The 18,427-nt window shown below is 38.8% G+C and overlaps 1 protein-coding gene and 1 long non-coding RNA gene across 2 annotated transcripts in view; one reads left to right on the top strand and one right to left on the bottom strand.

Moving 5' to 3' along the window:
• Positions 1-15,053, bottom strand: part of Ephrin (ephrin) — a 42,588-nt gene extending 27,535 nt beyond the window's left edge. Inside the window, exon 1 of the mRNA XM_015316213.2 lies at positions 13,772-15,053. Coding sequence (XP_015171699.1) covers positions 13,772-13,890 — 119 coding nt within the window. The 5' untranslated portion in view covers positions 13,891-15,053. The remainder of the gene's footprint in view (positions 1-13,771) is intronic.
• Positions 15,054-15,295: 242 nt separating this feature from the next.
• The window catches only part of LOC149032640 (uncharacterized), a 37,913-nt gene continuing 34,781 nt past the window's right edge, over positions 15,296-18,427 (top strand). The window contains exon 1 of the long non-coding RNA XR_016176494.1: positions 15,296-17,489. This is a non-coding gene — a long non-coding RNA (uncharacterized LOC149032640). The remainder of the gene's footprint in view (positions 17,490-18,427) is intronic.

The following is an 18,427-nucleotide window of genomic DNA, read 5'->3' as shown; positions in this document are numbered from 1 at the left end:
GTCGTTATAGTATGGTAAGAAAATAATTAAAGGAACATAACGGCGTGGATATACTTGAGCAACACCTTTTAATACTTCTTTTACGGCGTAACTGAAGGTATCGAGCCGAGGAACTGGAACTAGCGGACCGACTAATCACCGTGAGAAGTACTTCGCGGAGGCGCCTTAATTACCGTTGCTTTCTCTGCTAAATAATGCTCCTGAAGAGAAGAAAGAGAAGAAGAAAAAGAAAACAAAAGAAAAATAAATAAGAGAAAAAGTGAATTGGTGAATACCCATGAAGGTTTCGATCGAATTTTTCTTGCATCGATACCCTTTGACGTTCGTATTTACGTATACACTGTATCTGCCTACTACCTACGCGAAAATAAACACAAAAAAGAAAGTACAAAAAAAAAAGAAATATGCTCGAAGTGTTGGAAACGCATTCGAAAAGAGAATCGTAGGTAGCGATAAAGGCGGACACATCGAAGGCGAAATCCGTGCGGACGATTAAATCGTGAAAAGAATTGCCTCCTTGCCTTCGTCGTCGTTGTCGTTGTCGTTGTCCTTGTCGTTGTCGTTGTCCAGAGACTAACAGCGTGTAAAATAAAATTCTGTGAATACCGTGCTACCGGCTACTGACTTCTTCTTCTTCTTCTTCTCTTTTGATAAAGAGAAAGAGAGAGCGAACGATTCGATCGCATCGTTGTCGTCGTCGTTGTCGTCTTCCTCTTCGTCCTCGTCCTCGTCTTCTTCGTTCTCGTCGCATTGAGTGAATTATCGTTTGGGTAGTTAACGAGGAGGAAGAAGAAGAAGAAGAAGAAGAAGAAGAAGAAGAAGAAGAAGAAGAAGAAGAAGAAGAAAGAAGTAACGAGAGAACCGCGTGTAGCTGCCCGTCGATGGAGCCATTCACAAAACAAGTCTGAGAGAGAGAGAGAGAGAGAGAGAGAGAGGAGAAATACGTAAGGAGAAATGTAGAGGCAGTCAGTTGTTAGGGTGTCCAATGCATGGTCCGTAGAAATTTGATACTATCGTAGTTTTTGGTTAATATCGTAGAAGAAACAGGAGTTTTCCCATGTTTTAGAACGCGACAGAGGATATACATCGGACCGGTCGAAAAACATATGTCTTTTTGGTAGAACCAGCTATAGGTTGCAGTAACCCTCCTTGTCGCTTCGATTTTCAGCATTCCCTAAATCTTGTTGAGCACAAGGAATGCCTTTTGGCTGTCGAACTAATTGTAAGACGATGATGACGACGATGTGCTCGAGTATTGCGTCTCGGAAAAGCGAGCCCAGAAGAACAGCTTGCAAGGGCATTAAAAAGAAAGAGATAGGAGAGAGAAAGAGAGTAAGTTGGGGAGTGAAGAAGAAGAGAAGAGAAGAGAAAAAGGAGGAAGGGAGGAAGGTTGGGTGAAGAGGAGAGAAAGGAAGCTGATGGTGCAACGAGGTAGAAAGCGACCAGTCCAGAGCCAGGTATTCTATTATGGTCGGTTATCTAGATTATGGCATTCCTGCTTCGAGGAACCTGGCAACCCTGGGGTAGACGGAATGGGGTGTTTCAGGATAACCAAGCAGAGTTTCAAGCACCCATTAATCCTCCTCGCTTGGGTAAGACCACGAAATTAAAAAGAGAAAATATATTATATATAGTATATATATTTATATATACATATATATATATATATATATATATGTTAGATATGTAGTACGAAGGGAATCTGAGAGGAGTAGGAAGAAAACGGTCGACTAAAGTTGGCTTCAGGTAGTTTAGTTCGCCTTCCTTCTCTCTATTTTCTTCTTTCTCTCATTTTCTCTTTCTCTTTCTGTTTCTGTTTCTCTTAGTCCTTGCTTTCGAATCTTAAATTTATGTTACGTTAAATGAGACGCACTGGCAGTGGCGTTCCGACCGATCGACCCAAAGTCGTCCGTTAACCGTTCTCCAAGAACCTATATTTATCGAAACCACTCGAAGAGATAGCCAATGGACTTGTAACGAATTGCTTCTGGTAAGGCATATCAATTTATTTCGTTTTAGTTTCTACCTATATGAGTATTACGTTCTCCTAATGTTCTTGCGATTGCTTTCTAATTAAAAATTAAAAAAAAAAGATAAAAAAAAGATTTATCTATTCATCTATCCTCCTACTTTTCGTCTTCTAACAGTTTTTTTGTGTGCCAATAATACAAAGTCATCTTCTTCGTACATTGTCATGTTTAGACCTTTTTTTATCTTCGTTTTTTTTTTTTATTACACGGCGCCTCGAGGAAGAAGAAAATGATCTTTACAAGCGGTGTTGGTAGAGAAACAAATAAATTTGTGTCTATATGTCGATCCATTAGTCGGTGGTTTTCCGGCCTTTAAGATCCCACCCATTAATCATCCGTGGTCGGGGTAAAAAATGTGTAAACTTCGAAGAAACGTGTAGAGATATGTCGAACAAAGAAGATAATCAACGGTGGACCAGGGGTTCCTTTTCTTCAGCAGGTAGAGAAGAAGAAGTAGAAAAAGAAGTATTGCTCCTTTTTGAAATGTCAAGAAAGGGACTTGTGTAGTTCTCAGCTTTTTTTCTATTTTAGTATGATTGCATAGGGCTCGATACGGTTAAGTACGTCGCAAATAGTATAAAAGAGATAATAAAGTTTGCTTGGAAAAAATGTGCCATGGCGCCTGAAGAAGGTTTGTTTTTCTTCTCTTTTTTATCTTATATTTTTTTCTATCACCCTTCCTTTTTAATTTTCTTTTTTTTTCCTCTGTCCTTGTCCAAAAGGGATGAGAAAAAACAAACGAGTTCGTGTCAATATGTCGATCCATTAGCGCTTAGTTCTTCGTGGTTTAGAGCTTTCCACGGCTCATAAAAAGTATACAGGTTTACTTTTCCAAGATCGTGGCCATTAGCGAGGACCCGAGAACGATTAATGCAAGTATCGTTAGGGCGGACCGCGAAAGATAAGCTCGTTAAATTCTTTTATCTTCGTCCGTAGCTAAAAGATGAAATTAGATAAATAAAAAATAAAATCTCTATGATTTTTCCCCATCTGTGTCTTATTTAATTAGTGTACGGGTCTTGTGATATATCACGAGCTATGAAAAATCATAAAGCAGGAAAGTTTAAATGAAAATCTCTCGAAAAGATTACGTTTCATATTTATTCTCACGCACTCAGAATCTCGATTCATCCATAAAATTCTATTATGAATGTATAATATAATATATACATATTTCCTCGTATCAACCAAAAATTGTTTGATATTTTCAACGACACGAAACGCATGCTCAACTAAAGCTTTTATCGGTAATGAAAATTTATTTTATTTTCGCGATAGTAATAAATTGTATTGTTTCATTAAAATATTCGTAATAATATAAATAAATACACTAAGTAAGCAAATTTTGTTAATAATTTGTATAATTTTTTTCTTTTTCAAATATAATTTAAATTCGATTCATTACGATTGGAAACGATTCACCTGTCGGTTTTATCTGTGGGAAAATTGCATGGATGTAAATTTATAATGAAGAAAATAAGTAAAACAATTAAATGGATTATGTATACAGGTCGGAGTAATAGAAAAATTGGATGGGTACATGAAATGAAAGGTTGATCGGTTAAAATGGGACGTGTTAACACGTTACCTTACGGTTGTGGTAGATCGATTAACAAACGCGATAACAACGATGATTACTTCATTAAGCGATGGCGCCGGACTGTCCGATGCGTGAAACTCGTACCGTTTCATTGAGGGAGTAAGTATGATAGAGAGAACTTGCTAACGTAACAGTAAATTCTCGATAAGCGCGAGCAAGCAAGCTCTCTGTGTTTTTGCTTGTGTATGTTCACCGAAAGAGTTTAGTGCAACGTCCTGTCGGTCCTTGAACGAGTCGTAAACGAGAGAAATCCGAGGCTTTTGGCTAAGCTCCACAGATGGCGTACTATGTTCATCTTTCTCTACTCAGGAGCGGCAAAGCCACTCAAAGAGTTCGTTCTTCGAAGTAGAGAGAGAGTAGTAACATCGAGGTTCGAAGACCTCCAAGACAACTTTCGTAAGAGAGCTCCTACGAACAACCACATCCTAATATGTATCTCCGTTTTTAGATCCGTTGCGAAACCTTTTAACCCTTTTTACTTTGTTTTATTGTTAGAAAATTCTTCTCTGCATTTTCCTATCTCTTATCGCATATAAATGACACTACTTTTCTCGATTAATGATAATAATATATATTTTGAACGAAATAAAATAATAAAAGAGATATATGTGAGACAATGAAGCGGAATTATAAAATGTAATATTACATTTCGTAATATATTATAAGAAAGGTAATGTAAAAGTAGGTAGATAAATAAAAGTACCATCGCTTTGTTAACTAACGTAAGCATTATAACATTACATACAGGTATTCTTTTCCCATATGTATTTTGATGTTTAGCCCACTTGTACGGACGTGCTCTTTGCTCGTTCGTTATGTTTCTGACATACGTATAATAAGTTGCATCGCAATTTTACCTCGCCAAGCTTTTTCCTACCAGGAAAGAAAGAAAAACGGAATAGAAGACTCCCCTTTTTCTAAAGAATAAAGTTTCATTTAGAGTAAAAAAGATGAACTTTCAAAAGGTCAAACTCGACTTTTTTCTTTCTCTACCCGCCATTGAAACCTTTTTCGACTAACGAAGAATTAAATTCCGTAAAAATGGGGTTTAAATATCGTATAAGTGGGAAGGAATGAGAATTATTGTGGTTGTTGCCGGGTTAGAGTCGAGGCCACTGGCCGCGAGAATTTGCGAGATGCGAAGTGAGCTGGAAAAAATAAAAAAATACAAAATAAAAAAAAAAAAAAGAACCCAGAGAGAAAAAGAAAAGGTATTCATTATGTATGGAATGTTGCTTTGAAGTTGTAACCAAATAGCAAATAACGAAACGAATGAGAAATGAAAAAAGTTACAAGAAGGGGATGGTTAAAGTAATGTTTCTTATCTTATCTTCTTTTCTCTCTTTCTTTCCAAAGATTTAAATCGAGTCAAATGTTTTAAGAATTTGATGAATGTTTTTTATTCTATGTCATTTTTTATGTCCTTTTTATTTTTTTTTTTTAAATAAGAATCTTTGAAATAAGTAACACGTGAAGAGTAGCAGATGACGCTCTGGTAAGGAAGAATAAAAGAAAGAGAGAGAGCGAGAGAGAGAGAGAGAGAGAGAGAGAAAGAAGAGGGGGGGGGGAAGGAAGAGACGTTTCCGAGTCGTAATTCAAGCGAGAGAGAAATGCAATCTTGGCAAAGCGCAGTATCTCTTATGTTAGAGGGGACAAAAAGTTGCAGCGTCTTCGTGGTAGACGCGTACGAAGGGATTGCATGTTCAAGAAGCGAGAAAGAAAGAGAAAGAGAAAGAGAAGGAGAGACAAGTAGAAAGATAGAAAGAAAGAAAGAGAGATAGTAGGAGGACTATGCGGGTTTCTATGTACGACGTTGGTAAAAACGTATATATTCTCTTGGCGAGTACTCGGGGTGTGGACGAATGTTTCGTTCTCCGTGCGATAACCTACTGGCTTTGTAAAGAGTACCGCCGTCATGGCATACATTCGTTCCCGCGAGTATTCCATGTGTATTTGTGTATATTTGTGTGTTTATCCACCCGCACGTATGTATAAACGCATGCACGCATGCGCACGCACGAATGCACGCACGGAATCATCAACAGATCCACGAACATGAATGCGCCGCTCATTACGAGATAATGGGTTATTTCGATCCTCCTCAAATTACCGAGTCGACAATGAGGGATTCGATTCGAAAAAAGTACCTTTCATTCTCTATGTGTCTATCTATCTTTCTTTTTCTCACTCCTTCTTTCTTTCTTTCACGTTCTTATCCTCGGCAAAGTCTTTCAGGGGTCTCTACAAAACGATGGCGAATTCAATGCGAAAAGGAAGAAAAGTGGAAACAGGAACGCCAAGAGAAAGAGGAAAGGAGAGAGATGTGTTTTGGTCGGTAGCTCGAAAAAGGAAACGAATGAAAACGGTAGGATATGCAGTGTGGAGGAGGATGCAATTTCTCTTTTCTTCTTCCTCTTCTTCTTCTTCTTCTTCTTCTTCTTCTCTCTCTCTCTGTCTCTCTCTTTCTTTCTATTTTTTTTTCTGTCTTTTCTACCTCTCTTATCTTTTCTACTCTTTATCCGTTCTTTTCTCGTTCGCCCAAAGCGTACACCAGCAGGAGGTGTAATCTCCGCTGTAGATTTAAAGCCTCTTTCTACTAACACGCACTTGTCGCGTTTCTTCTTATTCCTCTTTCTCCTCCTTCTTTTTTTTCTTTTTCATTTTTATCAATATCTTTGTTCGGAAATAATATTGTTAGAATTTTTATTAAAATTTCTATTGCATAAGTTCAACGTTCAATTGATTATTTTTCAACAATTTATTAAATCTAATCGAATTTATTATTACTTAAAAATAGAATTAATCGAGGATAGAGGAATATATATAAATTCATTATAGTTTTAATCACAATTATTTTTTATTTTTTTATTGCTAATTTAACGATTTATTATTTAGAGATTATTTCTAAGTCTCTAGCTTCAGTAAGTATTCAATAGATGACGCTGCATTACAATTCAATCATTTCAATTTATTCATGTTTATATTTGTTCGTGTATTATTATTTGATGTATTCCATTGTAATTATAGTATTATTTTGTATGTTGTTATAATTTATTACAAAACTAGATGCCCCTGGCCACACGTTGCTGTGGCTTTGTTATAATACGTTGATTTAATATAATACTAAACTATTTAAATACAGTCAAAATTCACTTATAATTTCAGAAAGTTGAAATTAAGCACAAAACAACATACAATTTTTAATTTTATATTTTATTTAAATATTTTCGTATATGAAATAACGAATGATTTCAATGCGTACATTTGAAAAATCGACATGCCAGACGAGACTTTCGTTACTTAGCCTTCGTTCGTGGTTGTCGTCATCTTTCTGAGAGAGAACCTTCCCGACTCTCTTATTCGAGTCCTTACAAATCAGCGTCGCACGAGAAGAGTCTTCCGGGTGTGACGGAGCGGAAATCGCTATTGTGCCCAGCCCTTCGCGTGAACTCTCACGCGTTCTTCGCGCACGAATCGTACCATCGAGTAAAGAAACGAATCACTATGCTACGTAAAAAGGTAAAAGCGTATCGATTCTTTCTTTCTTTCTTTCGCAATGTCCTTGTCTCAATTTTTTTTCCTTTACTTCTTTTACAATATCTCTTTTTGTCTTTCCGTGATTTTAGCGTTCGTCTGATTGTAAAATAAATTCATTTTACGCGTGTATTTTAACATAAAACAATGATGAATATTTAAGAAATATCTTTCTTTCTAATGGAGAATGTATCACGGGAAGGAGAATAAGAATGCGAAATCCGGCGAAAAACTACGTTCGTCGATCATAAGCTAATTGGGACGAGAGATACTTGGACGAGTCTTTCCCGTGGGAATGAAATTATCATAGTTCGCCGGGCCGAGGATGCCTACGCGACTGACTCTGGGTGAGGATCGAGAGAAAAGAGTAAAAGAGGGAGAGAGAGAGAGAGAGAGAAAGAAAGAAAGAGGAGGAGAAAAAGAGAAAAGGTGCATATACACCAAGGCCGCAATTATTTTAAGTGCGCAACGATATCTAAGTAACTATTAATGACGTTCCTGGAGATGAAATCGCGTGTTGATCAGGAATAAAGCGACCGAGCGTGTGTGTACGTAGGCGCGAATTAATTGGCGTAATAATGACTATTATGATATATACCTACCGCTCCTGCTTTGGTGTTGGTTTTTTTATTCACCTTGTAAAAAAGATTCTTCACTCATCGAAACCGTGGAAATTGTTCTTATATTGATAAAACATCTTAGACATTTGTCCTTATTATTCCATCCTTCTTTCTTTCTTTCTTTCTTTCTTTCATGATATAAATTATTTTTTTTCTTTTTTACAGTTAGAAAATGTAATATTCCTCGATGAAATGCCATTTGTTTGTCGCTCATGTAAATATTATATTTTCACGCGTTAAACTTATTGTAGTTTAGCATGATCATCGATCATAGATTCTTTTGGGAATTTTGTAATCACAGCTACTTAGATCCCCGAAATTCTCTTAATACGATTTAGAATCCCTTACCCTTGCGCTAATATATCCCTTTGTGTTTGGACAGAAGCAATAGCGTTATATCGTAATACCGCATGCTTTAGCGTTCTGACAATGATATTGCACCCCAGGATAGAAAGAGAAAAATAGTTAGGGGTGGTATTAGGAACATTACGAATTCCAGCGGGTGCGCGGTCGCATATTATGGATTACCAGAAGAGTACACGATGGATAGAAAGAAGAATAGAGAAGGGTGGAACGCAGAGGACGCGTGGGTTGTTGTGTTGTCCCTGCAGGACATAAAATTGCGTGTACGTTGTAACCACAGTTTCGGGTATAGAGGGGTGGAAGGAGAGAGAGAGAGAGAGAGAGAGAGAGAAAGAGAGAGACCCCCTCAGTCGATATATCGTTTTGAGTGTGTCCCCTTTTTTCCGAACCTAGCTGGCAACAGGAATTTCTTTTTTTTTTCTAACAGGAAGCAGCTGCCGTCCTCGAAACGATGGCTTTTCTGATTATTAACGTTTGAACAAGGACCAGAAGCGTCTTTTGCAAGGAATATTATTTTCCGTTTCTCTTATAGTTACTTGGATTTTCAGTTTCTAATCATTCCTTTTTCTCTTTCCTTTGCTGTTCGTTCATTGGACGCGTTAATTAACCGTGACGGTTTTTAGTCCCTCGCTTACCACCCAAAGTATATAACTATACTTCTTTTCTCGCGCAAGGCGGTAAAAGTGACTTCGTTTACTGCTTCTCGGTAGCGAGAAATCAGAAGAAAAAGGAAGAAGGGAACGAGAAAGAAGGGTGATGAGAGAGAGAGAGAAAGAGAGAGAGAGAGAGAGAGAGGGAAGAGGGAGTGAACACGTCTGAATGACGTAACGAAGTACACAACATGCGTGGCTAACGTTTTATTATTTTTTATTTATATGTAACGAGAAAGAGAGAACGATATTTGAAAATATTTCATTTGATACTGTAGTCTTATCTCTTCAAAACATACGTCTTGGTCGCTCGATAACGGTGAGTAAACTAATTTATGAACGTGAAGCAATAGCTGGATGATCGGTTCGGATAGTAGGTAATATATGTAAGATTTATAGGAAAAGCGCAATCTCAAATCGATATGTTCGTATCTGGTACACGGTTTCTGGTCGTTCGATAGAGAGTATAAAAAATTCTATTAACTACATCGTGCTTTTAGCCGTAAAAATGGATATCCCGATGGGTAGTAAAACGTTTATTGGTAAACGTCCGTTGACGCTGTAAATCAGATAACAAAAGGAGTCTTTTCGGTGTAATAGGTAGGTAGATGTATCCTTTCGAGGTCGCTTAAAATATCAATAAAAAGTCAGGACTATTCCTCGGACGTTTTTTTTTTTGTAAAGTATTGAGTATAGCGAAGTATTATAAATCAGCATAGCCGGATTATCGAGTTTAGCCATTACGGTTAACCGTCAAAGAGCAACGAGAGAAAATATATACATATACATAAATATGTATAAATATAAATCGAGGGAACGAGGCAAGTGCCGGCACATTTTTGAATCGTTCCCGTACATTCCACATATTTTGTAGGAGCTCCAACAACTCCTTTGATCTCTTGATTGCACGGAACGTGGAACACGTGGTAACAGGAAGAAGGTGTCCCTCGAGTTCATGGAGATATTTACGCGCTGTCCGCGTACTCGTAAATGTCGTCGCGATCTTTTCTTTCCCCCTCCCCTCTCCCTCTATCTCTCCCTTTCTCTCCCTCTTTCTGTCCTTATTTCAAAGTAGAAGCAATGACGTGGCGCTAAAGCAAACTCGACGAGCTTTAATGACGAATAATTAATTTACACATTGTCAGATGGGTTGCGTTTGTCCTCAGGAATATAATGTACAGTTATTTATCATGTAAAAATTTCAATCGTGTCCCCTTTCTCGTTTACTGATCGTTTTCTCTTGGTAATTCGAACACTCGTTTCCGCGTGATTTGGTATGACCAACACACGAAGGTTATTTCCATGAATCAAGTAGCGAATTCTCAATCTTCCGAGCGAAAGGTACTAGTTTCCTCGAGGGAAACCGCTGATTTGTGGCCTCCTCGCAAATCGATGTTGCTTTAATACTTGGAACTATAAGGCGCCATGAAAGTCGAGCTACCGAGTGGATAATAGGAAAGCTATTGTGGTTTTCGAAAACGAGCTTCTTTCTTTGCGTGCACTCATCGACCATTTTACATATCGTGATCTCTCGTCTCTCTATCTCTCTCTGCCTCTTGAAAGAAAGAAAAGCACGTTCCAATATCGATGATCTCGATCTGTCGCCTTGGATTGATTAAATAACATTTTGTTTAGCGAGCACGTCGATCATAAGTAGTTATTCGACAACGAACGTCTAATCAAATTTGCATACCATTCGCATATAATAGCTGTCGAATAAGAGTTAGTTGCTAGACGATATGACCTAATATTTTAATACATCAACAAAATGAGTGATAGGTAGTTGTATGGATAGTATTAGTCGCAATCGGATTACAAGTTGTAAGAATAACGATGAATTATCGATTGCGTTCATATCGGATCGATGTCCTTTCAAAGTGCCATAGTAAATACTCTACTGTATTAAAGGAGTAAAATCTCCTTAGAACGTCCACGAGGTATTTATCTATGCAAATCGAAGTTCGAAAGATCGAAAGATCATGGTATACTGCTTCTCTTACATAAACAGGCGCTGGATAAGTGATGCAAGGCTAATAGTATGCGGAGGTCGATCCTCTACAACGTAATGAATGGCGATACTAGCGTGGTAAGAATTTTCTAAATCCCTCAAGCGACTTAGCGATATAAAGGCTACCGCAATGACGTATCTAGATCCTTTGCTACCAAGCGCATTTTCAGGCAGGGTAATTCTGGTAAAATGACGAATGAGCCTCAAGCGTAGTTATCGTTTATTCAGACAAAGTAACAGAGTCAGAGAAAAAGAGAAATAGAAATAGAAAGAGAGGTTGCTTTGGTACTTAGCCAACTTGCTATTCATTAAGTTTTTTCTCTTTTCTCCCTCACATTCGAGAAGCACTGCGTGATATTACTATTTCAACTGAAAAGTCGACTTTTTCGAATCTCCTTGTTACGAGATCCAACTTTAAAAATATCTTTTGACTTCATACATGAACCACCTTCTTTCGTTCTCTCTCTCTCTCTCTCTTTCTGTAAGTTTGTCTTTTTTTTTTTTAATCAAACGATATCCACATTTCGAAGAGAGAAGTATTTAAGTATGATTCGTTACGCGGTACAAGACAAAGCGAAGGACGCAAGATGGTCAGCTTGTTAAGCGCTCAGTCAGCGCTTTCGAAATCGTCATTGCAACGCGAACGAGCCGCCAGTTCCTCGTTTAACGACATGATGCTCGGTTTATACCATGTCCTGTGTATGTCGTCTGGATTCTCCGAAAATACAGTGCTTTCGTGATATGCCTCATACATAAATAAATACGCCGGTAGGTAACGTGTTCCATATGTGTAATAATTGCAATCGATTCTCGTTCGGTGAAAAATAATATTTTTATATTTTTTCAAAGTTTGTACAAAGAAAAAAAATAAAAGAGCGATGAATTAATAAAAAAATTGTCGCGAAGGTAAATGTAATCCGTAGAAAACGTGGAAATAGGGAAAGAAGAGAGTTCGATAAAAGCGTCGGAGCGAAACGCAATCCATGCGTTGAAGTCTCCAAAGGCGAGAGTACTTTTCGCACAACCTTCGTCGTTCTTCGATAAAATCTCAGAAGAAAAATCTCATCTATTAAGACATCTACATTTATTTTTACCGACTGAGAAGATGATTATTTCACTATAGGCAACGATCGTTAGATTCAATTCCTTTTAAACAGCTTGTGAAAAAGATAAAAAGAGAGAGAAAGAGAGAGGAGTGAATGAAAAAAAATAAATAATAAAAAAGACAAAATATTGAAATAGAGGTATATGGGACGAGCTCGATCCAACGAGTTATTTCAACAATCTTATTAAACGCACTTTACGTAGTGTGCCTACAAAGGGAGTCTCCTTCGAAGACACGACGAGGTAGTAAACGTCAGCCTCTATCCGCGGAGAGTCGAGTCTCTTCCATGATCATCACGGAAACAGATTTATGATAATCAAGGAGGCACTCGCTTTCAGCTCTCTACCATCTCGCTCTTTCTTCCCTTGACAGCTTTTTTAAAACGAAATTTCGATTTCCTCGTAAGAGAACGAGATTTACAACCTCGTTTCTTCGGACATACTTTTTTTCACCCTATCTTCTATATGTCTCTGTCTTTCTTTCTTTCTTTCTTTCTTTCTTTCTTTCTTTCTTTCTTTCTCTCCTTTCTTATTTCGTTCGTTTAGTTCACGATTCTCCCTTTTCTTCCCTTTGCTTTTCCTTTTTTTATTCGTCGTCGTCGCGTTCGTTGAGAGGGCAGAGGAGAAGGAACTTTGCTGGTTTCTTTTTTCTTCTCTTTAGTTTTCTTTTTTTTTTTCTTTTTTTAACTGCGCTCTTCTTATACGAGGTCCACGGGAAAGACGGCAGCCGCGTTACTCCTTTGCGAAATGGGTTTTCGTGGCTACGCACGCGAACAACAACCACGAATGATTTTATTTTTGCATAACCGTAAGTAAAGCGTGCACTATTTTCTGTCGATCGTTAATGTCAAAAGTACAATTGGATGGAATTCGAGATGAGGAGAAATGAAATTTAAATCTTTCGTATTTGCTTCTCTTTCTTCTTCTCTCTCTCTCTCTTCTTCCCCCCCCCTCCATGTTCCTATCTCGTATTTCCTTTGAATAAGTAGATTTTTATTAAAAGACGTCATGTCATATTGACGACGTTAATTCTCGATTTAAATAGAAGGGAAAAAAGCATTATGTAAATCCCTTTTCATCGTACGAAAGAGTTCGTTAATATAACAAGAAGATTCGAGACGAGATGCTGGTCGTAACATCATTTCGATGAAACTTATTGAACGCTTACGCAACACGGATGACATAGAACGATAGGAAGACGTTGAGAATAATCAATTGAGGATTCGTGCCACTTTCAAGGATTATTATTAGGATGGGGAATGAAATCGAATAGGAATAAGTTACAAGAAAAGAGGATAATAATTCTCATAAAAACGTCAGTATCTGCTTTTTCTCGCTTTTTACATTGCCTTGTCCAGGACAATTTGGACGAGGGCGTGTCGTAAGGCGTGCGAACGTTACGGCCAGTCTCCTGTAATTTTGGCAGTCGTAATGCCTTAGCCGCGCGATAAAACTTGGTACAGAAGGAAGGAACAAGAGTAAGAAGAAAAATAAAAAGAAAGAGAAAGATAAACGGTCGTTATTCAAAACAACGACGGTCGTTCCATCGTGAGAAATCGATTTGCCGGCAAACGCTCCAGCAGTGTACGACGACTTTAAACGCTTTGGCACGCGTGCCAACGGCGATATACTTTGCGTTTGCACGACTTTTCCAAGATAATGAATGGTAAGATGAAGACTGAAACATAGCACGATAGTTCTAGTTCCAGAGATATTCCAGACAGACATTCATTTTATAGAGAAAATTCTTCATTCAAATGATATTCAAAAATTATCAAATCCACTGGTGGAGAACCGCTTTTTATATAACAATAAATATTCATTGAGAACGTTATATAAGAAATTGAAAAACGCGCACTTACATCGAGTTCGTGGTGTTCCAATACAAGCTGATCGCCTTCGCACAGTTGCTCACGGTTGATAGTAAAACCGTTTGTAGGCACACGAGGAACACCAGGGTCATAAGTGACTTGGAAACCATCGTAAAAACGTGGACGAGGACGAGCACCGTCAGTACGGGCACTTGGACTCAATAATGAGAACAATGAAAAAACGATAACAACAACAATAACAGCAAGAGGAACGAGAACACTTGCACTTTCGTCGGCGTCGTCGTCGTTGGTGTCGTCCACAACCACCTTCCACTAATTCGTCGCACGGCCACCACATCCACTTTATCACTTAAACTTTTCTATCAGCGAGTTGCCTCTCCTTAATCCTTTTCGAATGCACCCAATATTATGATTTATCTTGGAGAAAAATCGAAGATACAGCGATGATCTGTTACGATAAATCCACGGCGATCGATGATCTACGAAATTAACAATGATAGTTAATTTGCGCTATCGACTAAATCAAACTCGATCGTTTCCAGACTCCGTTCGGTTCTTTTCAAAGTTGTCCAGCGGCGAAGTATACCTTGTCCCATGGATCCATCCCGTGCTTCTCTCGCCTAGAGTGTATCTTGCCAGACCTCTCATTGGTCCAGCTTTTTCCAGGAGTTTTCTCTCGAGAAAATCACGGTGCTTGGAGGTTCGAGACGTTCCGCATATCAACGGCGCACCGTCGGCCGTCGATCTTCGACCTACGCGCGTTCTCTCTCACCGTACACCTTACACTAACGGCTAGGGAGAAGAGTAAGTTCTTCGAACCGACTCTTCTTTGAAGATCGTTCTTCGAGCCGAACGAATCAAAGTAGATGTATCACGAAGACCGTAAAAATCCCAATATTGCGATGTGGAATATAACTCTAAAGGAGTAAACCTTGAAGAACAATATATAGGCGATGAAAATATTTTCAAAAACGTATTATTTCCAACAATTTTTTACTTCGATAACTTATTTTTATCCACCTGTTTTCACTGAGAACAAAGAAACACTGAATCCGCAGATTTCAAAGATAACTTCGATATCGATGATAGATCGCAAGAACACTATTGATCTCTCACTGATTTTATTTCGAAAAAAAGAGTTTTCAAATCACATTATCATTTTTTCAAAAGAGTAGAAAAACTCTATGTGAAATTGACAAAAGTATTGGGTATCGAATGAACCAACGTTATTATAGGCCGTAGTTAGGTCGAACAGTGCCGTCATTCGAAAGACTTTCTGCGCGCGAAGAGAAAACGGTACTTTCCTGCTTGGTGTCGCGGACGCGTCTGTCGGCCCGAGCCGAGCCGTCGCGGCCGTTCGTCTCGCGTCAGCAGTCTCGTGCGGCGGCGGCGGCGGCGGTTACGGCGGCAAGCGGCCGAGGGTGTCGAACGCTGCCGAACTTATCCGAAGACTGTCGAACACGCAGGAGAACTCATCCCGCGTCATTCCTCCTTCAGCTCTTCCAAAGATACACGGTATTACGCTCTCTGCTCGCGAGACGCGCATTTCCGAGTGGCCTTTTCTCTCTCTCTCTCTCTCTCTCTTTTTGTTTCTCTCTCCGTGTCATTCCATTTACCATCGAAGAAAACGTGTCTTACCTCTTTCTTCTTTTTTTCCTCTCTTTCTATGAAATTTTCTCTCCGATAACCTTCTTCTCGTCAACATATTTTTTTTCTCCCCTAAAGACCCGTAAACAACAACGCCTGCTAATATTTATTTTTATTTTTCAATAATAATTTACTTTTTTTTTCTTAGAAGACCAAGAAATATTTTCAATTCTAATTTTGTAAGCTCTTGGAATGTTTATATATTTTCGATTATTACAAGAACTCGATAAATGAATGTTAGTCACATCCATTGACGCGTTCTCCACAAAATATAAACATTCACCAATCACGATCCCTTCTAGCGATACTATTAACGAATTATTAGACAACGTTCTTCATCCAGTGATCCTTCATGTTGTTTCGTAGGCTTTTAAGAGAACGAGAGTGCTTTCTTGACTTACGATCGGCGCTAAGACTCATTTCCTGCTTCAATTTCGTTTCACTTTTTCTCCCCTTTGTCGCAGACGCCTAACCATTTTCCAGATAGAGAGTAAAAGAGAGAGAGAGAGAGAGAGAGGGGGAGAGAGAGTGAACAAGAAGAAACGATATATACAGAGGAAAATATCTTTCCCCGTTCTTAACTAGAGCGTGCGTGTGCTGAGAAGTGTCTACATATATTTATCGCGAGTGATGCTCCGAGCCGAGAGAAAGAGAAGAGATGGATCGAAAAGGAAAGGAGGAAACAGAAATATAACTGAATATACAGATGTATACATGTGCATATATCTATATGTATATATATGTATATATATATATATTTCTGAAGATGCACTTGGGTATGTGGCGCCCTCGTGTATAAGAGGAAAAGAGAGAGGAAAGGATAAGAGAAGGAGAGGATCATCATCCTTCACGTTGCTCTCTCCTGCACAACGATCTCGGGGGCATACTCCTTCGCTCTCTTGGATCTCAAGAACCGGTATCTACCCACGGACAGTCATGTCGGTCATTAGTCCGACTAATGCAACGCTTCGAATTCTATCGGTCTACGGCGCCAGAACGTTCATTTCCTTCCCTCGCATCTTCTTTTTTCAACTTGTAAGATGGACCAGAAAATATAATAGAAATTTCAAATACGTCTAACGTTATAGTCAATTTTCAAACGAACTCAAAGGTTAGCTTTCAAGTATGAAATAGAGCGAAAACGAAGGCGGACGCTTCGGATCGTCGAGCACGCAAATTCGCTCTGATTTTCTTTTGCTTCCTCCTCTCTAAGCGATCACTTGTCTCTTTCTCTCTCTCTCTCTATATTTCTTTCTTTCTTTTTGTTTTGTCTTTTATTAAAGAACGAGAGAAGAATAGAACAATAGGATAGGATTACGAGAAGGTAGAAAGAACACGGACACGGCGAATCGATTATTTGTCCGTCCGCGAGCCTTGATTTTTCACTCGTCACGGGCCATTAGACGATGGTATTTCATCGCTCCTATCTCGATCTTTCTAGATCTCCTACACCCTCCACCCGTCAAAATCCGCGATCTTTGAAAAATCTCGAGAACGCCTTCTTTTGAAAATGATTTTCGTCTAATGTCGATTTGGGGAAAATTTAATAGATTCGGAAGATGTGAATAAAATGAGCTTAGAAGGGGGAGATTAGAATGTTGTTTGGTTGAAGATGCTCGTATAAGATCTTTAAATCGTTCTCAAACAAACTCATAGTGAGGTCTTTGATCGTTGACTTTCAATCCGTTTGTTACACATCCCCAAAAAGTCAGAGAGTTCTTTCTTTCATTCTTTCCTTCGGCAAGTTAAACGACTAACAACGCCTGATACACAATGGATAGTATTAAACGAATGTAAGGTAGTAGGTAAAGCGGTGTGCTCTGACCAGAAATGCATTTAAGTATCTCGAGTAATGCTTCACGAAAGGAAAGTGCTCGGCAAATATTGATTCATGCGGTTCTTACGCACTTCTACCACGAGACTACTCGGGGGAAAAAAAAGAGATAAAAAAGGAAGCGTTTGGGTTCGATGGAAGGGACGAAGGAAGAAAGGCCAAAATCCTATGTACACGCACGAGCTGTGGGGCTGAGAGGAGCAGCTTTCACCACCGAAGACTCTCAAGAGGATTCTCTTTGCTACCGGCGCTGTCCGTTTCGAGCAGGTGAGACGACTTTGAAAATGGCATTCTGAGCTTCTCGCGAAAAGCCGCGCTACGTTATAACAGTTCTCTCTTTCTTTGTGTACATTACGCTCGAGTTTGCGTTTGTTTGGGTCAGAATGGTCTAAAGAAGTGATTCACGTTCGAAGAAACCTGCTATGACTTAATAACCGTGTAGCGGTTTAGAAAGAACTTGGAACGGTTTTGAGGATACCTAAGATATATGGTTATATTATACGTTTAACAATATGTACTTATGTCTACAAGGATTTGAAAGTTAACCGCTAACAACGCTTAGGAAAATAAAGGCGAGTCTTCTTATTTCGAATGATTCCAATTTGTTCTACCTTTCCGGTAAATTTTTGTTAGAGGTACATGGATGACACATTGATTTCTATGAAAGAATTCTTTTTTATTGAAAAACCTGTCATAGCGTTCTCATGAGCTGCTAGGCATCCTTCTCTCACATATAAGCGAGTCTTTTATTCGTCCCAAAAGAATTATCATATTTTTATATTTTGGAGGACTCGAAGGGGTTACGCTTAATTTACGAAGAAGCACGACCCTTGGTCATACATTGTAAAATTCTTAACGGCCATCTATCATCGTTATTTATCGGCATTCGCCAAATTCGTGGTGTCGGATAAGTAAGTATATGCGTATATATATACATACGCACTTATACATATAGGCATAATATGTATATATGTTTGTATCTATCTACATGCACATGCTATATATAGATACATACATAGATAGAGATACCTACATACGTGATTACGTGGCAGTCGCGCTCCTTTCCATCCTCCAATCCATTTCGCTTCATTACCGACGCGGATCCACCGTCGAGGAGGTTTCTCTTGACCTCTGCCTTGAACTATGATTGGACACGTTACATCGATCCACGTCGATCCTGATTCGAGCCATCGTTCGCACGTAAA

The sequence above is a fragment of the Polistes dominula genome, unplaced genomic scaffold, assembly GCF_049000335.1.
Source record: "Polistes dominula isolate Pdom_NZ unplaced genomic scaffold, Pdom_raw_medaka contig_73, whole genome shotgun sequence".
Lineage (NCBI taxonomy): Eukaryota > Metazoa > Arthropoda > Insecta > Hymenoptera > Vespidae > Polistes > Polistes dominula.
The sequence above is the reverse complement of the archived record's forward strand: the minus strand, read 5'-3'. Positions and strand labels throughout refer to the sequence as shown.